General features: G+C 34.6%; 1 protein-coding gene across 1 annotated transcript in view; it reads left to right on the top strand.

The window, feature by feature from the left end:
* Nucleotides 1-5,219, top strand: part of USP38 (ubiquitin specific peptidase 38) — a 38,614-nt gene extending 33,395 nt beyond the window's left edge. Inside the window, exon 10 of the mRNA XM_045994896.1 lies at nucleotides 118-5,219. Within this exon, the coding sequence (XP_045850852.1) occupies nucleotides 118-279 (162 nt within the window). The 3' untranslated portion in view covers nucleotides 280-5,219. The remainder of the gene's footprint in view (nucleotides 1-117) is intronic.
* Nucleotides 5,220-15,199: the final 9,980 nt, after the last annotated feature.

Genomic DNA, 15,199 nt, shown 5'->3' with positions numbered 1-15,199 from the left:
TATTTTTTACATTACTGAGATTGATGGATGCTTATTAAGAATTAAGTCAGTTTTAAAATATTTATACATCCACTGTATTTAGGGTTTTAATTTTATAAAAATTCTTTTTAATTTTAGGAACAAGAGTTGAATGCTCGAGCCCGGGCCCTACAAGCTGCATCTGCCTCCTGTTCATTTCGGCCCAATGGATTTGATGACAATGATCCACCAGGAAGCTGTGGACCAACTGGTGGAGGGGGTGGAGGAGGATTTAATACAGTTGGCAGACTCGTATTTTGATCCTGAGAGAATCCAAAATGCACTGGTCACAAAACATCTAATACTATGACTGTTAACAAATATCATACCTATCTTTTATTTTTCTTTTCATTAGACCCTTATACTTTAAGAAAACACACTCAGTGCTTGTTTTGATTTTCTTGACAATACCTTTATTAACAAATGCATCATGGGAAAAAAAATCTACCTCTTAAAATTCCATTTTGCTTTCATGGTTAGACATCCTTGACCAAAAATTTTCAGAGGAAAATATGTACCCGGTCCCTAATTAAGCTGCATTAAATTTAGCAGAGGCATTTAAATGGTCTCGTTCTCAGTTGTACTTAACAAAAAAATATGATTCATTTAGCATCTTTTATAAAAGAATTGATGCTACAAATGATGGAAGTATTATTTAAAAAGAAAAAAAATCCTTTATTTCATGCATAGTACCCCATTATTAAATTCAAATGTTTTAAAATGCTAAAGATAATACAATCTCTAATGAAGGCAATAACATAAAATTTATCAAGCTATAGTACTTTTCAGGTTTTTGTTTAGTGCTGTCTTCAGCATCACTGTATCTGCATTTCAAGTATAAATGTTTTCAAAAAGGATTATTTATACATATATGCTGAACTGATTTTAAGAAAGGTGCATGATCCTGTAGGAACAACATTTTTACCTAAAAATTGCTAACTTTGTAGTATTTCTTATTGTTTAAGGATTTTTAAATTCTATTTCAGGGAGTATATCTTCTGTGTGTTTTGAAGAAGGTGAGTTCTGTATGTGCCTTGCAGTACTGTAATTTAAAAATAGGAATCTTTGGCTGCGGAAAAGTTTTTAAAAATGAAATGTTAGAAAGTAATTTTTTGTGCTAACATTAAAATTATAACTTTTTGAAAGATATTAGATATTCCTGAAGTAAAATCTGATGGTTGTAAATCAATAAGTATGATAGATTATTTTTAAATCATAGAAGAATTCAGAGGGAATGAACCTAGGCAAGTAAAAAATCTTTTGATTTTGTTACTTAATCCTCTGATTATTAAACATCAATTGCATATTCTTAGAGTTGGACATTTGGGATTTTTTTTCATTTGAATCTTGTGTTTTGCACAGTTGTTTCTATTTCATAGTTTCATATAAAATGTTGAAATGTAAGGCCCTGCCATCCCACATTTTCTTTTACCAGAGAGTGAGAAACAAGTCAGTTCTCCTGGGTCTTGATTATATGTATTCTATAGTTATCCCAGTTTTTCCTTTCCCTAAAACTTTTAACTTATCCATGGTTATACATTGTTCTAAAATCTGCCTCATATTTATTTTGAAAACACTTTAAGGAAAGGGTGTTCTTTGGTGATTTGGAGTTTATCTTTTTCCCAACCTTTTAACGGTGGTAGTTAAAAACAGAATTCCTCATCTTCATTCCACTGTATCCCACTCCTAACTTGTTTCCAGTCACCGGGAAAATTAGGAAAACTGATTGGATTAGAACTGGAAATTCTTTGCAGAATTGATTGAGATTTGTCTTTTCTATAAATGAATGAAACACAAATTTTTATCATGTTGTCTTTTCCTGTACACTTCCTCTTGTCTTAATAGTGTATTCCTGAGATACTCTATGTGTTCAGTTATCCACTGGCTAATTAATGATTTATTATCATAATATCAATGTTAGCATTTACTGAAATTGGTAAAGTTATTTAATACTTGGTACATTCATATTGGGCTCAGCTGCTCCTGGGAACTTTCTTAAGACAGACCTACACGTGGTTTTATCTATGAACACCAAATCATTCAAGGATTTTGTCTGTCAAGGTGATACATACTGAGTTTTCAAAATGATAAAAAGATGGAATAATACTGGGACTATTCAGATGATAATTTCATACCAGTAGCAAAAACTTGAAATTAAAGATCTCCTTTTCAGATTAAAACTGTAATAACATTAATCATTTGCTGAATTTAAAGTATTTATATCTATGTAAATGAACTTGAAACTTGAAATTGAAACCAGAATAACCAGAGGCTCCATTTCTTACATTCCTAACCCTTGTGCTTTCCTCTGCCTCTTGCAAATTTTATAAGGTCTGACTCGGCCAGAATATTATTGGTTTCTCTTTAGTTCATTCCAAGGTAATCAGTTCAAATGAAGCTGCTCAATGCTGCTTAAAAGAGCGCATTAGGCCACACCACCAACAAAAATGAAAAACCGGAAATCTAAGTCTGTTCCTTTCAAAGATCTTTATTGACACATTGAGAAAAATAGATTTTTTTCTTCAGAGAGATAGTCAAAGAAGAAAATGTGTGTAATGTGGTCAGTCATGCAAGCCCTTGTAATCCATTCACTAAGCAGGTGCCTATGCAGCTCTGCCTCATGACATTTACATAACTCAAGTTGGAGAACAGAATCTAATTCATTTTTTGTTCAAGCTTCTTCCCACCACCTCTCTTCCAGCTGAATAATCAGAGAAAGAGCAGCATTGGGCTTGAGATCCCTGACTTTTGTCTCCATACCTTAAGACTCCAGAAGAATCCTTTGGATGTAAAAATAACGATTCCTCATGATGTCTAGAGGTATTGGGGATCCTTATAGCAGGTTCAAAAAAGCCTAAGTATTAGCTGAAATCTAGAAAGAACAAAAAATACTCCGAAACTAAAGTTTTAAGCTGAAATCTGTAATATTTCTTCTCAGTTAGTTCTATTCCCTTTATGGTAATGTTATTTACAAAAGCAGTTGTCTTTTCACATACTACCTCTTTAAAAACTTCTGCTACCTTCTTATAAGAAGGGGTTGAATGCTTCTTGTGTGTGCACCACAGTTGAAGAAAAACAAAATTGTCATAGTCTGTTCAGTACACAGATGTTAATGGAACTCACCATTTTAATGTTGTATACTTTGTTCCAGTTCTTAATTCTCAGTATATTTTTTCCTGTGATTGTGCACTTCACATAATATACACTATACAAGGAGAGCTTTTTAAGTGACCATTCAGAGAAAGTAATACCATACCTTTATGTATAGTATCTTTTCTCATATGAATGCTCTGCTTTCTATATCCTTTCATCCTTGGCCTTTTTCTAATGAGTTTAGATTTCTAAAACTATTGCTGAAGTAAAGAAGGATAAATCATTCACATTTTATAAAAGCATACTAAGAAGCATTAACTGACTTCTGTTAACAACTCAGTAATGTCGTCATCTGAGGGAGTAAGACTAAACCTTGGATAATGTAATCTGAGAGCTTAAAGTGCAACAGCTAGCAAATTTAAATTAAAAATTATCTCAAGTTTAAAAAAAATCTGAAATATATGTTGCTCCATATATACAATCTTAAGCATTTACCAAACTATTACGTACCATTATAGTATTAGCCTTTTTTGATATTACTAAGTTGATTTTCTTACAGCGTTCTTTATAGGAGTGAGTGAATCTCAGAATGAACGGAGGATTTAAAATAAACAGGGCTTTAAAAAAAAAATCTTGTAAAGAAACTGCAGCTTCCCTTTATAAAAAGAAATCGCTATAGAACTAATTTTTAAAGAAATGAAATAAAGACTTTTATAAAATCAACAACCTGAGTTTTACAGATTCAAAGGGACTTGTTATGTAAAACTTTTAGCCCCAATGTTATATAACCAGTGTGGATTTGGCATTAAAAATAGAATCTAAGAAGTCAGCCAAGTGTGTTGCCAGCGCTCATCAGTGTCAGTTATGGCCTGCAGTTGTTTTTCTCTTGATAGATCTCATGTTTTCACATTTTGCTTTGTGTGCTACACACACACACACATACACGTAAACACGGACACATACACCTTGATTTTAGAGAGATGAAAAAACCTTCCCTAGCTAGATCAGCAGTATTCAACGTTGCGTTCATGTTAAAATCACTCAGAGAGTTTATAAAAAAGGATAGCATACCCAGGCCTCACCCCAGACCAGTTAAATTATGTGGGGACTGGGCATCGATATTTTTTGAAGTTCCTCGTGATTTTGATGTGCAGCACTGGTTGAGAACTTCTGGACTAGAAAAGGAGTTTTTTCCTAGGGCTTTTATCCAAGAGAACTAGCATATTGACTGTCTACCATGTGCAGGAGACTGGTTGATACTTACAAGTATTTTTTGCTCATAACTTTGCTTTCCCTAACCCCATTACAGATCAATAAATAAATTCTTATTAAGGAACTTGATCAAAATCATGCAGCTAAAAAAAAATTGAGATTTTTAAAAATCAAAATAAATTGAAATTTTAACCTAAGTCTTAAGAACTCCAGAGTCAGTATTCTAATGGAAAGATTGTAACAAGTAGGAGAAAAATGTGAGCTAAAAACTATGCAAATTACATATTAATAAAGGCTTGGCAATAAATTTTTGAAACAAAATTTCTATAATGTTTCACTTCTTGTGCCCTTAAATATGAATCCAAAAATAAATAAATAAATAAAGTGAGATCTGCTTTGTTAAAACCTGTCGGTAATTATCTGAGTGGTTAAGAAACATGATTCTTAGCAAACTCGTTTGCTAGACCAGTTTAATTCTGCTTACTTGCCTAATTTCTTCCATTTTTCCCCTTCCGTGCTCCCTCAGTCCTACCAGATCTTCCATAGTTCTTATTCAAACATTGTGTTCTTGCCATCTCTAGGCTTTTGTACATACAAGTCTCAGTTGAGCATACCATTCTCCTTAATCTACTTTCCCCTCCCTGCATTCTGTTCACTAATTCCTGCTCACCTTTACTATGCTCAAGTGTTCTCATACTATACTCCCAAACTGATTAGTCTCCCATTTTATCCTGGATTGCATCTTACTGCTTCTGCTTGAAAAGGCCATGGCGTAGTACTGGAATGAAATTAGTCCTAAAGTAAAGGCTGATTATGTACACACAATAAAGATTAAAAGCAGGCCTTGAAACAATCAAATTCATCTGTGAGTAATTTAATTGTAGTACAAACTCCAACACTTTTTAAAGGTGTACAATAAGCCTAGCATTTAAGAAGATAAAATTCCAGGATCTTTTAAAAACTTACCAGGCATTCAAAGGAAAAAAAAAAAAAAAAAAAAAAAAAAAAAAACCATATCTGGGGTGGGGGGGGGATGGAGAAAATACAAACAGATTCAGAAATTATGAAAGGGAATTGACAAACTAGGAGTTTAAAAGAATGTAAAGGAAAACATGAACACAATGAAGAAAGGAGTGGAAAATTCAAGAAGTTCAACCCTAGCAGAATAACATGAAATCTCATGATGACATCATAATCAAGTTACTTAAAAACAAGGACAAAGAGGGGCACCTGGGTTGCTCAGTGGGTTAAGCCGCTGCCTTTGGCTCAGGTCATGATCCCAGGGTCCTGGGATCGAGTCCCACATTGGGTTCTCTGCTCAGCAGGGAGCCTGCTTCCCCCTCTCTCTCTGCTCTGCCTCTGTCTGCTTGTGATCTCTCTCTCTCTCTGTCAAATAAATAAAATCTTAAAAAAAAAAAAAAAACAAGGACAAAGAAATTCTTTAAAGCAGCCAAAGAAAAAGAACACATTAGACACAAAAAGTCAGCAAACTATATAGGACCCTCAAGCCAAATCTATCCTGCCTCCAGGTTTTTCACAAAGTTTTATAGGAACACTGCCACAGCTACTTGTTTACCTATTGTCTATGGCTATTTTCACACTACAAAGGCAGAGTTGAGTAGTTGTGACAGCCTATATGGCCCACAAAGCCAAAAATATTTACTATTTCTAAAAAAAAAAAAAAAAAAAAAGTGACCCCTGATAAAAACAGTCTCAAAAGAAAATATGCAAGCTAAAAGACAATGGAATGACTTAGATCTAAAAAGTGCAGAAGAAAAAAAAATTGTGAACCTGTGAATAATCACTGCATCAGTGAAAATGTCATTCAAAATGAAGATGAAATAGATACAGACAAAAGCAAGAATTTTTCCTTGAAGATTTGCACTACATGATATGTTAAAAAAAATTATTTGGGCTGAGGGAAAATGATACCAGATGGAAACTTGGATCTACATAAATGAATGAAGAATACTGGGAGTAGATTTGGCACCACTGACTCTATAGACTATCCAGGAATGAAGGAACGGCTTTGGAAAAGCTCAAGACTCACACTGTGCCCATGAGCAGCAATTTAGATATCCTGCTGCATCCACCATGCATCTAGCACATACCACAAAGACAAGAGACTACCTTCCAGGAAAAGAAGTATAAACACGGATTAAAGCTGGATTTAGCAAACTATACCCTGTGAGAGCCAGCCACTTATTTACATAGAAAATCCAAAATAATATAAGAATGCTATACATAACATATAAACTTTTAGAATTAAGTTTATCAAGTTCTCTGAATACAAAGCCAACATATAAAATTTAAGTGTATATCTATACATCAGGACAAGTATTAGAATATAAAATTCAATAATGGTACCATATATAGTAATATTTTTAAAAATCCATTTTTTAGAACCTAATAATAGATGTATAAGACCTCCACACAGAATACTACAAAACATTTAGGAAATTAAAGAAGACCCAAATAGGGGCGCCCGGGTGGCTCAGGGTTAAAGCCTCTGTCTTCGGCTTGGGTCATGAGCTCAGGGTCATGGGATGGAGCCCCGCATAGGGCTCTCGGCTCAGCGGGGAGTCTGCTTCCCCCTCCTCCCTCTGCCTGCCTCTCTGTCTACTTGTGATTTCTCTGTCAAATAAATAAAAATCTTAAAAAAAAAAAAAAGACCCAAATCATGGCTTAGAAGGCTCGATATTATAAATATCTAATTTTTCTTAAACCGACGTATAGAATCAAGATATTCCCAATCTTGGGAGTATTTTTTTCTTTTTTTATTAATTGAGAAGCTGATTCTAAAATAGAAATTGAAAATTTATCAAAACTAGCCAGATTCTTGAAAATGAGGAACAAGTTAGGATGACTTTCTTTACAAGATAACAAGGCTTATTATAAAGCTAAAATAAACACAGAGTGAGATAATTATTCTGCTCAGAAGAAAGAATCCAGAAATGGACCTAAAAGTATATGCACATATGATTTATGACAAAAGTAAGATGACCATACATCCTACTTTGCCTAAAACAGGCTGTTCCCAGGTCACAGAACTTTCAGCTAAAATTAGGAAAGTTCCAGGCAAATTGGGATGAGTTGATCACCCTAAGCAAAAATGGCACTTTAGAGCTGTAAGAAAAACATGGTCTTTACAATAAATTATAGTGGGGCAATTCGATAATCATGTAAAATTAAACAGCCCTCACCTCATACTATATACAAAATACACTTCAGGTGGATTATAAATCTAAACTAGTAGATGAGATAACACTTCTAAAGATTACTTAGAATATCTTCAAGACCTAGGAATATGGAAAGATTTCTTAAATAAAATCCAAAAAGCCTTTGTCAATGAAGGAAAACAATGATAAAATGGGTAACATAAAATGAAAAACACATTCATCAAATACACCATTAAGAATGAAAAAGAAGGGCACCTGGGTGGCTCAGTGGGTTAAAGCTTCTGCCTTCAGCTCAGGTCTTGATCCCAGGGTGCTCGGATCGAGCCCCGCATTGGGCTCTCTGCTCAGCAGGGAGCCTGCTTCCCCCCCCCCCCGCCCCTGCCTGCCTCTCTGCCTACTTGTGATCTCTGTCAAATAAATAAATAAAATCTTAAAAAAAAAAAAAGAATGAAAAAGAAAACCATAGAATGGAAGATATTTGCAACTCATAAGTGAATATATAATTAACTGCTGCAAATAAAAAAGTTCATAGAAAAAAATTTAAAAAAATAAAGATTCATAGAAAAATTAGAAAATGATGAGCAGAGGGCACCTGGGTGGCTCAGTGGGTTAAAGCCTCTGCCTTCGGCTCAGGTCATGATCCCAGGGTCCTGGGATCGAGCCCCACATCGGGCTCTCTGCCCAGCAGAGAGCCTGCTTCCTTTCCTTTCTCTCTGTCTCCCTCTCTGCCTACTTGTGATCTCTCTGTCAAATAAATAAATAAATAAAATCTTAAAAAAAAAAAATAGAAAGAAAGAAAATGATGAGCAGACACTTCAAAAGACAATAAATTTATAATTTCTAATACAAAAAGATGCTGAACTTTATTAATCATCAAGAAATTAAATAAAACACAATGGTAATCCTCACAGTTTAAATCCTCACAGAATAAATGTAAAAAAGGTTGACAAATCAAACATTGATGAAGATGTAGGATGTAAGCTCTCATATACTATTTATAGGAATGAACTGATAAAAACTACTTCGGAAAACTGTTGGGCAGTATCTTCCAAACCTGGATATAAGCATACTCTCTCACCCAGTAACACACTTTTAGGAAGTGCACAGAAATGTGTGCACAAAACCAAATTTTAAATGTTCTAAGCAGTCTTTTCATAATAGCCTAAAACTTGAAATAACCAAATGGTCTATGAAGAGTAGAAGAGGTAAATAAATTGTGGCAAATTTGTATATTAAATTCCTAGACAACAGTGAAAATGAGTGAAATCCAGATATACGTCATAATATGGATGAATTCCACAAGCGTGATATTGAGGAAAACAAACAAGACACAAAGTAATGCATACTCTTACAATTCCATTTATATAAAACAAGTCATTTGTGGATGTAGGAAGTAAGGGTATTACCTTTGGAGAAAAGGAAAAGACCAGGAAAGGGGAACTTCTGCAGTGTGATTAACTAATGTTAATTAATGTTCTATTTTTTTACCTGGTTGTTCATTTATCAGTCATATTCATTTTATGATATATCAAACTGTATACTTATAATTGTGTACTTTTCTGTATGTCTCGTATACCTTATGAAAAGTTTGAAATTTTAATTATAACGGGAAGTTTTTTTTAACACTGCCCTAGCAGATTTTAAGACTAGAGGCCAGAAAGTAGTTAAGAAGCTACTGCAAGAGCCCCAGTGATGAATGATGGGTTCAGACTAAGAGAGTTGCAGAATATTGGAGAGGATGAAAATGAAATTTTTTTCACATATCTAAACTGAGTATTTTTATTTTATTTTTTTTTTATTTTTTAGATTTTATTTATTTGAGAGAGAGACAGTGAGAGAGACCATGAGAGGGAAGAAAGTCAGAGGGAGAAGCAGACTCTCCAAGGAGCAGGGAGCCCGATGCGGGATCGATCCCAGGACTCTGGGATCATGACCTGAGCCGAAGGCAGTCGCCCAACCAACTGAGCCACCCAGGTTTCTCAGGTGCATTAACCACATTTTAAGAGGTCATTGGCCCCATATGGCCATGGCTACCATCGTGGACATGAGTTAGTGGTGATAAACTACATTTTGTAATTTTATGCTTCATTCCCAACCTGGATACCCATTATCTGAGTACCCTTTTAAAAAAATTAAATATCTATCTATTCTCTAATTCTGAAATAAATGAAAATACTTAAGAAAATAACTCCAGGTATCCATTTTCCTGGACATTTCAGACTCGGTCCTTCTTAGAGAATGAACCATATATGACTTCTAAAAGAGGAACTTATGCAATATTAATGACTTGCCAATTATTAAGGCTACAGAGCAAGAGACTTATTTTAATGCTGTTTCTGTTTACCACTTAGTAACCAACCTTTCTGCCCGTGGCTGTAAGAAAGGAAATAGCTCATAATTCATGCTTGCCTATTAGAACATCTTGTCCTCTTTTTAATTTTATTTTTCTTTCTTTTTTTTTAAGAATTTATTTATTTATTTGACAGAGATCACAAGTAGGCAGAGAGGCAGGCAGAGAGAGAGGAGGAAGCAGGCTCCCCGCCAGGCAGAGAGCCCAATGTGGGGCTTGATCCCAGAACCCTGGGATCATGACCTGAGCCGAAGGCAGAGGCTTTAACCCACTGAGCCACCCAGGCACCCCTTATTTTTATTTCTTAAGCTTGGGGTTATATTCTGTCTTCCACTTACTAGCACTGATCCTAGTTTCTTTAAGCGGACAAAAACCGATGTGGTATGCTCTTGATATCAAAATTACAACATTCCAGTAGAGAGCACTGCTGCCATTCAGATTTTCTAGGGTGATCTATATACACTTGGCCAAGTCCAAGGCACATGTTTATAAATACTATTCATGCTATATTTTTGACGGCTTATGTTTCCAGAGAACTTCATCATTTTCAGGTGAAAGGCAAGCTTGACCTTCATTTGGTTCCATCTGAAACAGTTTGTTTTCAAACACTGTCCTGAGTTAATGAGGAAAATATTGAAATCTAGGTTCAAAACATGGAAACGTAATTTGCTATGGTAATTGATGGTTCATCTCTGTATGTCACTGCTGAATAATTTCTTGCATTGGATAATGCTCACTCTCTTGGTTTTCAGTAATAGCGGAAGCAAAAACTAATCAAATTAGCCAATGATCAGAGACAAGTTTATTTCTTTCCTCACCCATGGCTAACTAAGATGAGCACAAAACTAAAAGTAAAACAATTAATAATGATAATAATACAAAACTTGCCTCTCAATCTCCATTGGCCTCCCTTAAATCCTACCAAAATAATAATAAAGAAGACATTCCTGTCTAAACTAAGAATCTTGCTTTGGGAAGTGACTGCCCAGAATATTCTATTTTGTCTTCAGCAAGGACGCTGGCTGCCAGTATAAACATCAGCAATTGTCTGAAACTGTTCAGAATACTCTCTATCCCTGCTTAGAATATCATGGTTAGACACTTGTTAAGTATATGAAATATGTAAGGACGAAGTATGTATTAAATACCAGAGATAGAATAATAGATTGTTTGGCATCTGGCAAATAAATTGTCTTCCCAGATCTATACTGACTCAGAAAAAGTGCTTTAAACAATCCATTTCTCCATTTTCTAGGCAACCCAGTGTCAGTTAACAACACCTAGTATATTGGAGACTTGGTTTGAAAGAACAACCAAGGGATAATAATAATAGCATTTTTTAATAAAGAGGATCTTCGTAAAAATACATATGATCACAACTGGCAAGACTTCAATGATAACCCTTAAGAATCACAGTAGTTAGTGGCCTGGCTTACTCTCACCACGGAAATTGAACAGAGGTGCTAGCAAGGAGTTACACGACTAACCTAAGTATACCTGAGCATTGCTCTAACCTTCATTCCCTGTTTTCTCCTACTCATCTTAAGGAGAGATTTTAATTAAAAAATAAAGTCCCCCAAAAATAGGCAATAGAAAAGTGGAAAAATTAAAGATCTGAATCATCTGTAAGTGCAATAATCAGGCACTGAGAAGAGTGAGTTGGTTTTCTTCATCACTGGGAAAATCTGTAAGAAATGGAGGAGTGTTTTTATGGTTTTCAAATAACTTTAAACATCAATCATTAATGTATTAAGTTATTTGTAAACATTCTCCTCTGACTTTTTAAGTGGAGAGTTTGTTTTTAATTTTCAGACTTCAAATAAATTAATGTGAATTTTTTTGCCTTATAGGTTTAAATATATATTAAATTAATATATTATTTAATATTATATTTTAAATATAAATATATTTGATTATATTATTTAATATATTAAATTAATATATATATAATGCAATCCCCATTAAAGTGATGAATACATGAAGACAGTCAAATGGTAACTCTATTTGAAAATCTGTAACTAGATTGAATTCCCGCTGAAGGAATGCCCTCTTCGTCTTTGCATCCCAATGTCTACAGTATACCTGACATTTAGTGGGTTTTTCAAAACCAAAGAAAAATATAAATTTGAGGTAAATATTTTTTCTTTTTTTTTAAATTTATTTATTTGACAGAGAGAGAGGTCACAAGTAGGCAGAGAGGCAGGCAGAGAGAGAGGGAGAAACAGGCTCCCCACTGAGCAGAGAGCCCGATGCAGGGCTCCATCCCAGGACCCTGAGATCATGACCTGAGCCGAAGGCAGAGGCTTAAACCACTGAGCCACCCGGCGCCCCTGAGATAAATATTTTTTTAGAATTGTTTTTTTCTGAGCTGGCTGTGTAAATGATAGTCCAGAAATAAAAAGAGGCACTAAAAAAAAATCACAGATTGGGAAAAGTTAAAAACTATTCAATAATTTTCTACCATTTATGATATATAATTATATTGTCTGCAAATATATTTAGAATATCTCTGGAGAAATACAAAATAAACTGCTAGTATTAGTGCTTCCAAGGAGAGAACTGGGGAACTAGATGTAGAAAGGACACTTGTTTTTACAGTATTTTTTTTGTACTTTTTGAATTTTCTATCATGTGTATGTAATTCCATTTTTTCAATTTGTTCTTTAAAAATCACCATTTACCTGACTAGACAATAAGCATAAATAAATTCTGATCATTGGTGCAAAATACCTTTAATCAATAGTGCCTCTTCAATATATGATTTTTTGGTTAAACCCTTTTTAAACTAAAGTTTAGAGAGGTCTCAAGGGTGTTTATTATAGAGATGATACTATTCTAATAGCCTTATGCTACAGGAGAAAATAGTAAGGTAGTGACTATAATAGTGTAAGCATGAATTAGTAAAAGGCTGGAATTAGGCTGGTAGCAACAGGAAAAAAAAAAGATGAATGAGTGAAACAAATTGCGGGGCCATTTGAAAATTGGCAGACCTCAGGAACCTCTGAATTCTGATCTCCTAAAGCCTTCATTATTCTCTTGTGGTCTGAAAAAGTACATTATCTCTAGGGGTTTGAATCTCACAGGAGGGAACACATATACCCAAATCTAACTAAAGACCTCAATTGTGTGAAGAAAACTTTACTCATAAAACTTGCAAATGTACCATTCAATGAGAATTTTCTCTCCTGCTGGCCTATATATAACTTATTTTTTACACTGGAAAATTTCAAAGATATAAAAAGATGTATAATGAGCCTCCATGTACTTATCACCACTTCCCCTCTCCCAGGATTATTTTGAAGCCATCCCAGGTTTCATTTTGTCTTTAACTATCTCTATTTATATCACTAAGTCCTAAGAATTCTTTTCAAAATAAAATTTAACCAATAAAGATTTCCTATCTTAAAAATTAACAACTGTTTCTTAACATCATGAAATTTCCAGTCAATATCATTTTCCCTATTGTCTTAGAAGGTTTTGTTTTATACATTATTTAGAAATGTTTTGTCTTAGAATGTTTGTTTTCATTTTAATCAGAATCTACATGTGATCCATGCATTGCAATGGATTTAGATATGCCCCCTCAGACTTCTTAAGTCTATAGGTTTCCCTCTCCATCTCTCATTTTATTTTCCTTGGAAATGTTTTGTTGTTGTCATTGTTGGATGAAACAGTTTCTCTGTTTTATCGTTTCCTATAGAAAATATCCCTCTAGGATTAGAAATTGCTGCTATAAAGAGTCATTTAGAATAGCTACTTACTAAATGGTTATGCCTCTAACTTGATTCAGAGTTAGATTTCACTTGTCTTTTTCTTAATTTATATTTTTGGGAATTGAGTTTTAATTTGTTCTCTTATTTTACAATTATGTAAAACATACATTATTCCAAATTCAAAACTATAAAACAAAATATATTCAAAGATTAACTTCTACCCCTTTCCCCATTCCACTCCCTCCCCCATTTTGTTTAATTTTATAGTTCTTTAATTTTAATTTTATAGTTTATCCTCCTGCTCTTTAAAAGCAAATCTGTGTATACATTAGATAAAGGTAGATAGATAGATGATAGATAGATAGAGAGCTATACATTTAAATAAATGGTAGTTCACTATCCATGATTTTTTATCCTCCTCACTTTATAAGAAGCATATCCCAGAGATCACTCTATAATAGTAGAGAGATATAGTGTTCCCTCCCTTTCAGAACTAGAATCATCCCGTCAGGTGGATAAATAATGGTTCATTAGACTAGTCCTCATTGATGGACATTGGGTTGTTTGCCTGCTATCCTCTTTTTGAAGTGTTAACTGCTTGTGCTCATAAAGACTGAAGAAGGTTCAAGGCCCCAGCACCTTCCCACAAAGAACAAATGGCAGTTCTTTTGACTACTGTCATTCCCACTTAGATGCCCCCCATTTCTCATCTTTCTCCTTACTCTGTTTAGGAGAGGCTTTTACCTAATCTCTTTTCTCAACTACCCTTTCCTATTTTCCCACAACATCTTCACCTCCACTTGGTGGGCAGGGGGCGAGGGGACACAACTGTACTCTGCAACATTCTCAAAAATCTCATCTTTTCTTCTTTTTTCTTTCTTGGTGGAAAGTTGAAGGAGGTCTTTATTTTCCTTCAGAAATCTTGTTATTTTGATAAAATAAGTGGATTGTGGGCGGCATCACTAGAAAGAAATACTCCTCAAAAAATTAAACTCTCATGTCCCGTACTTCCTGGTTTCTAAGAATATAAACCATTAAATATTCTCATGTCCAACATTTCTAGCCACAGCTGCCCAACACACTATGCTGTGTGATCTTCTCTCACAATGCTGAGTGGGAACAGCGAACTGCCGCTCCCAGTCAGCCACACGCTCCCAGGGGTGAACAATAGACACAATCATTCTCTGCATGCAACCCATTCTATTTTTCACTCTGTAATTTTAATAAATTACATGAAATACTCAACACTATTATAAAATGGGCTGTGTGTTAGAGGATTTTGCTCAACTGTAGACTAATGTAAGTGTTCTGAGCACGTTTAAGGTAGGCTAGGCTAAGCTATAATGTTTGGTAGGTTGGGTGTATTGATGTATTTTTACCTTATGATATTCTCAACTTTTGATGGTTTTAGCAGGATATAACCCCATCTTAAGTCAAGAGAGATCTGTATTTTTGGGAGTAGCCCATCTCAGTCTGTTCACAGGGCCTGAGAGTCTTCCCTTGATTCTCATTCTTTGTTAGAATTTATTCACATGCAAGAAAAGAAAGCAAGGCTGTTGAGAATCCCCAAAACAGGTCACTGTGGCTGAGGTAGGACCTCAGGTCCATGTCTCAGCTAACAAAATAAAGGGAAG

The sequence above is a fragment of the Meles meles genome, chromosome 2 (genome assembly GCF_922984935.1).
Source record: "Meles meles chromosome 2, mMelMel3.1 paternal haplotype, whole genome shotgun sequence".
In the NCBI taxonomy this organism is placed as follows: Eukaryota; Metazoa; Chordata; class Mammalia; order Carnivora; family Mustelidae; genus Meles; species Meles meles.
Note: the sequence above shows the minus strand (reverse complement) of the source record. Positions and strands in the feature narration are given on the sequence as shown.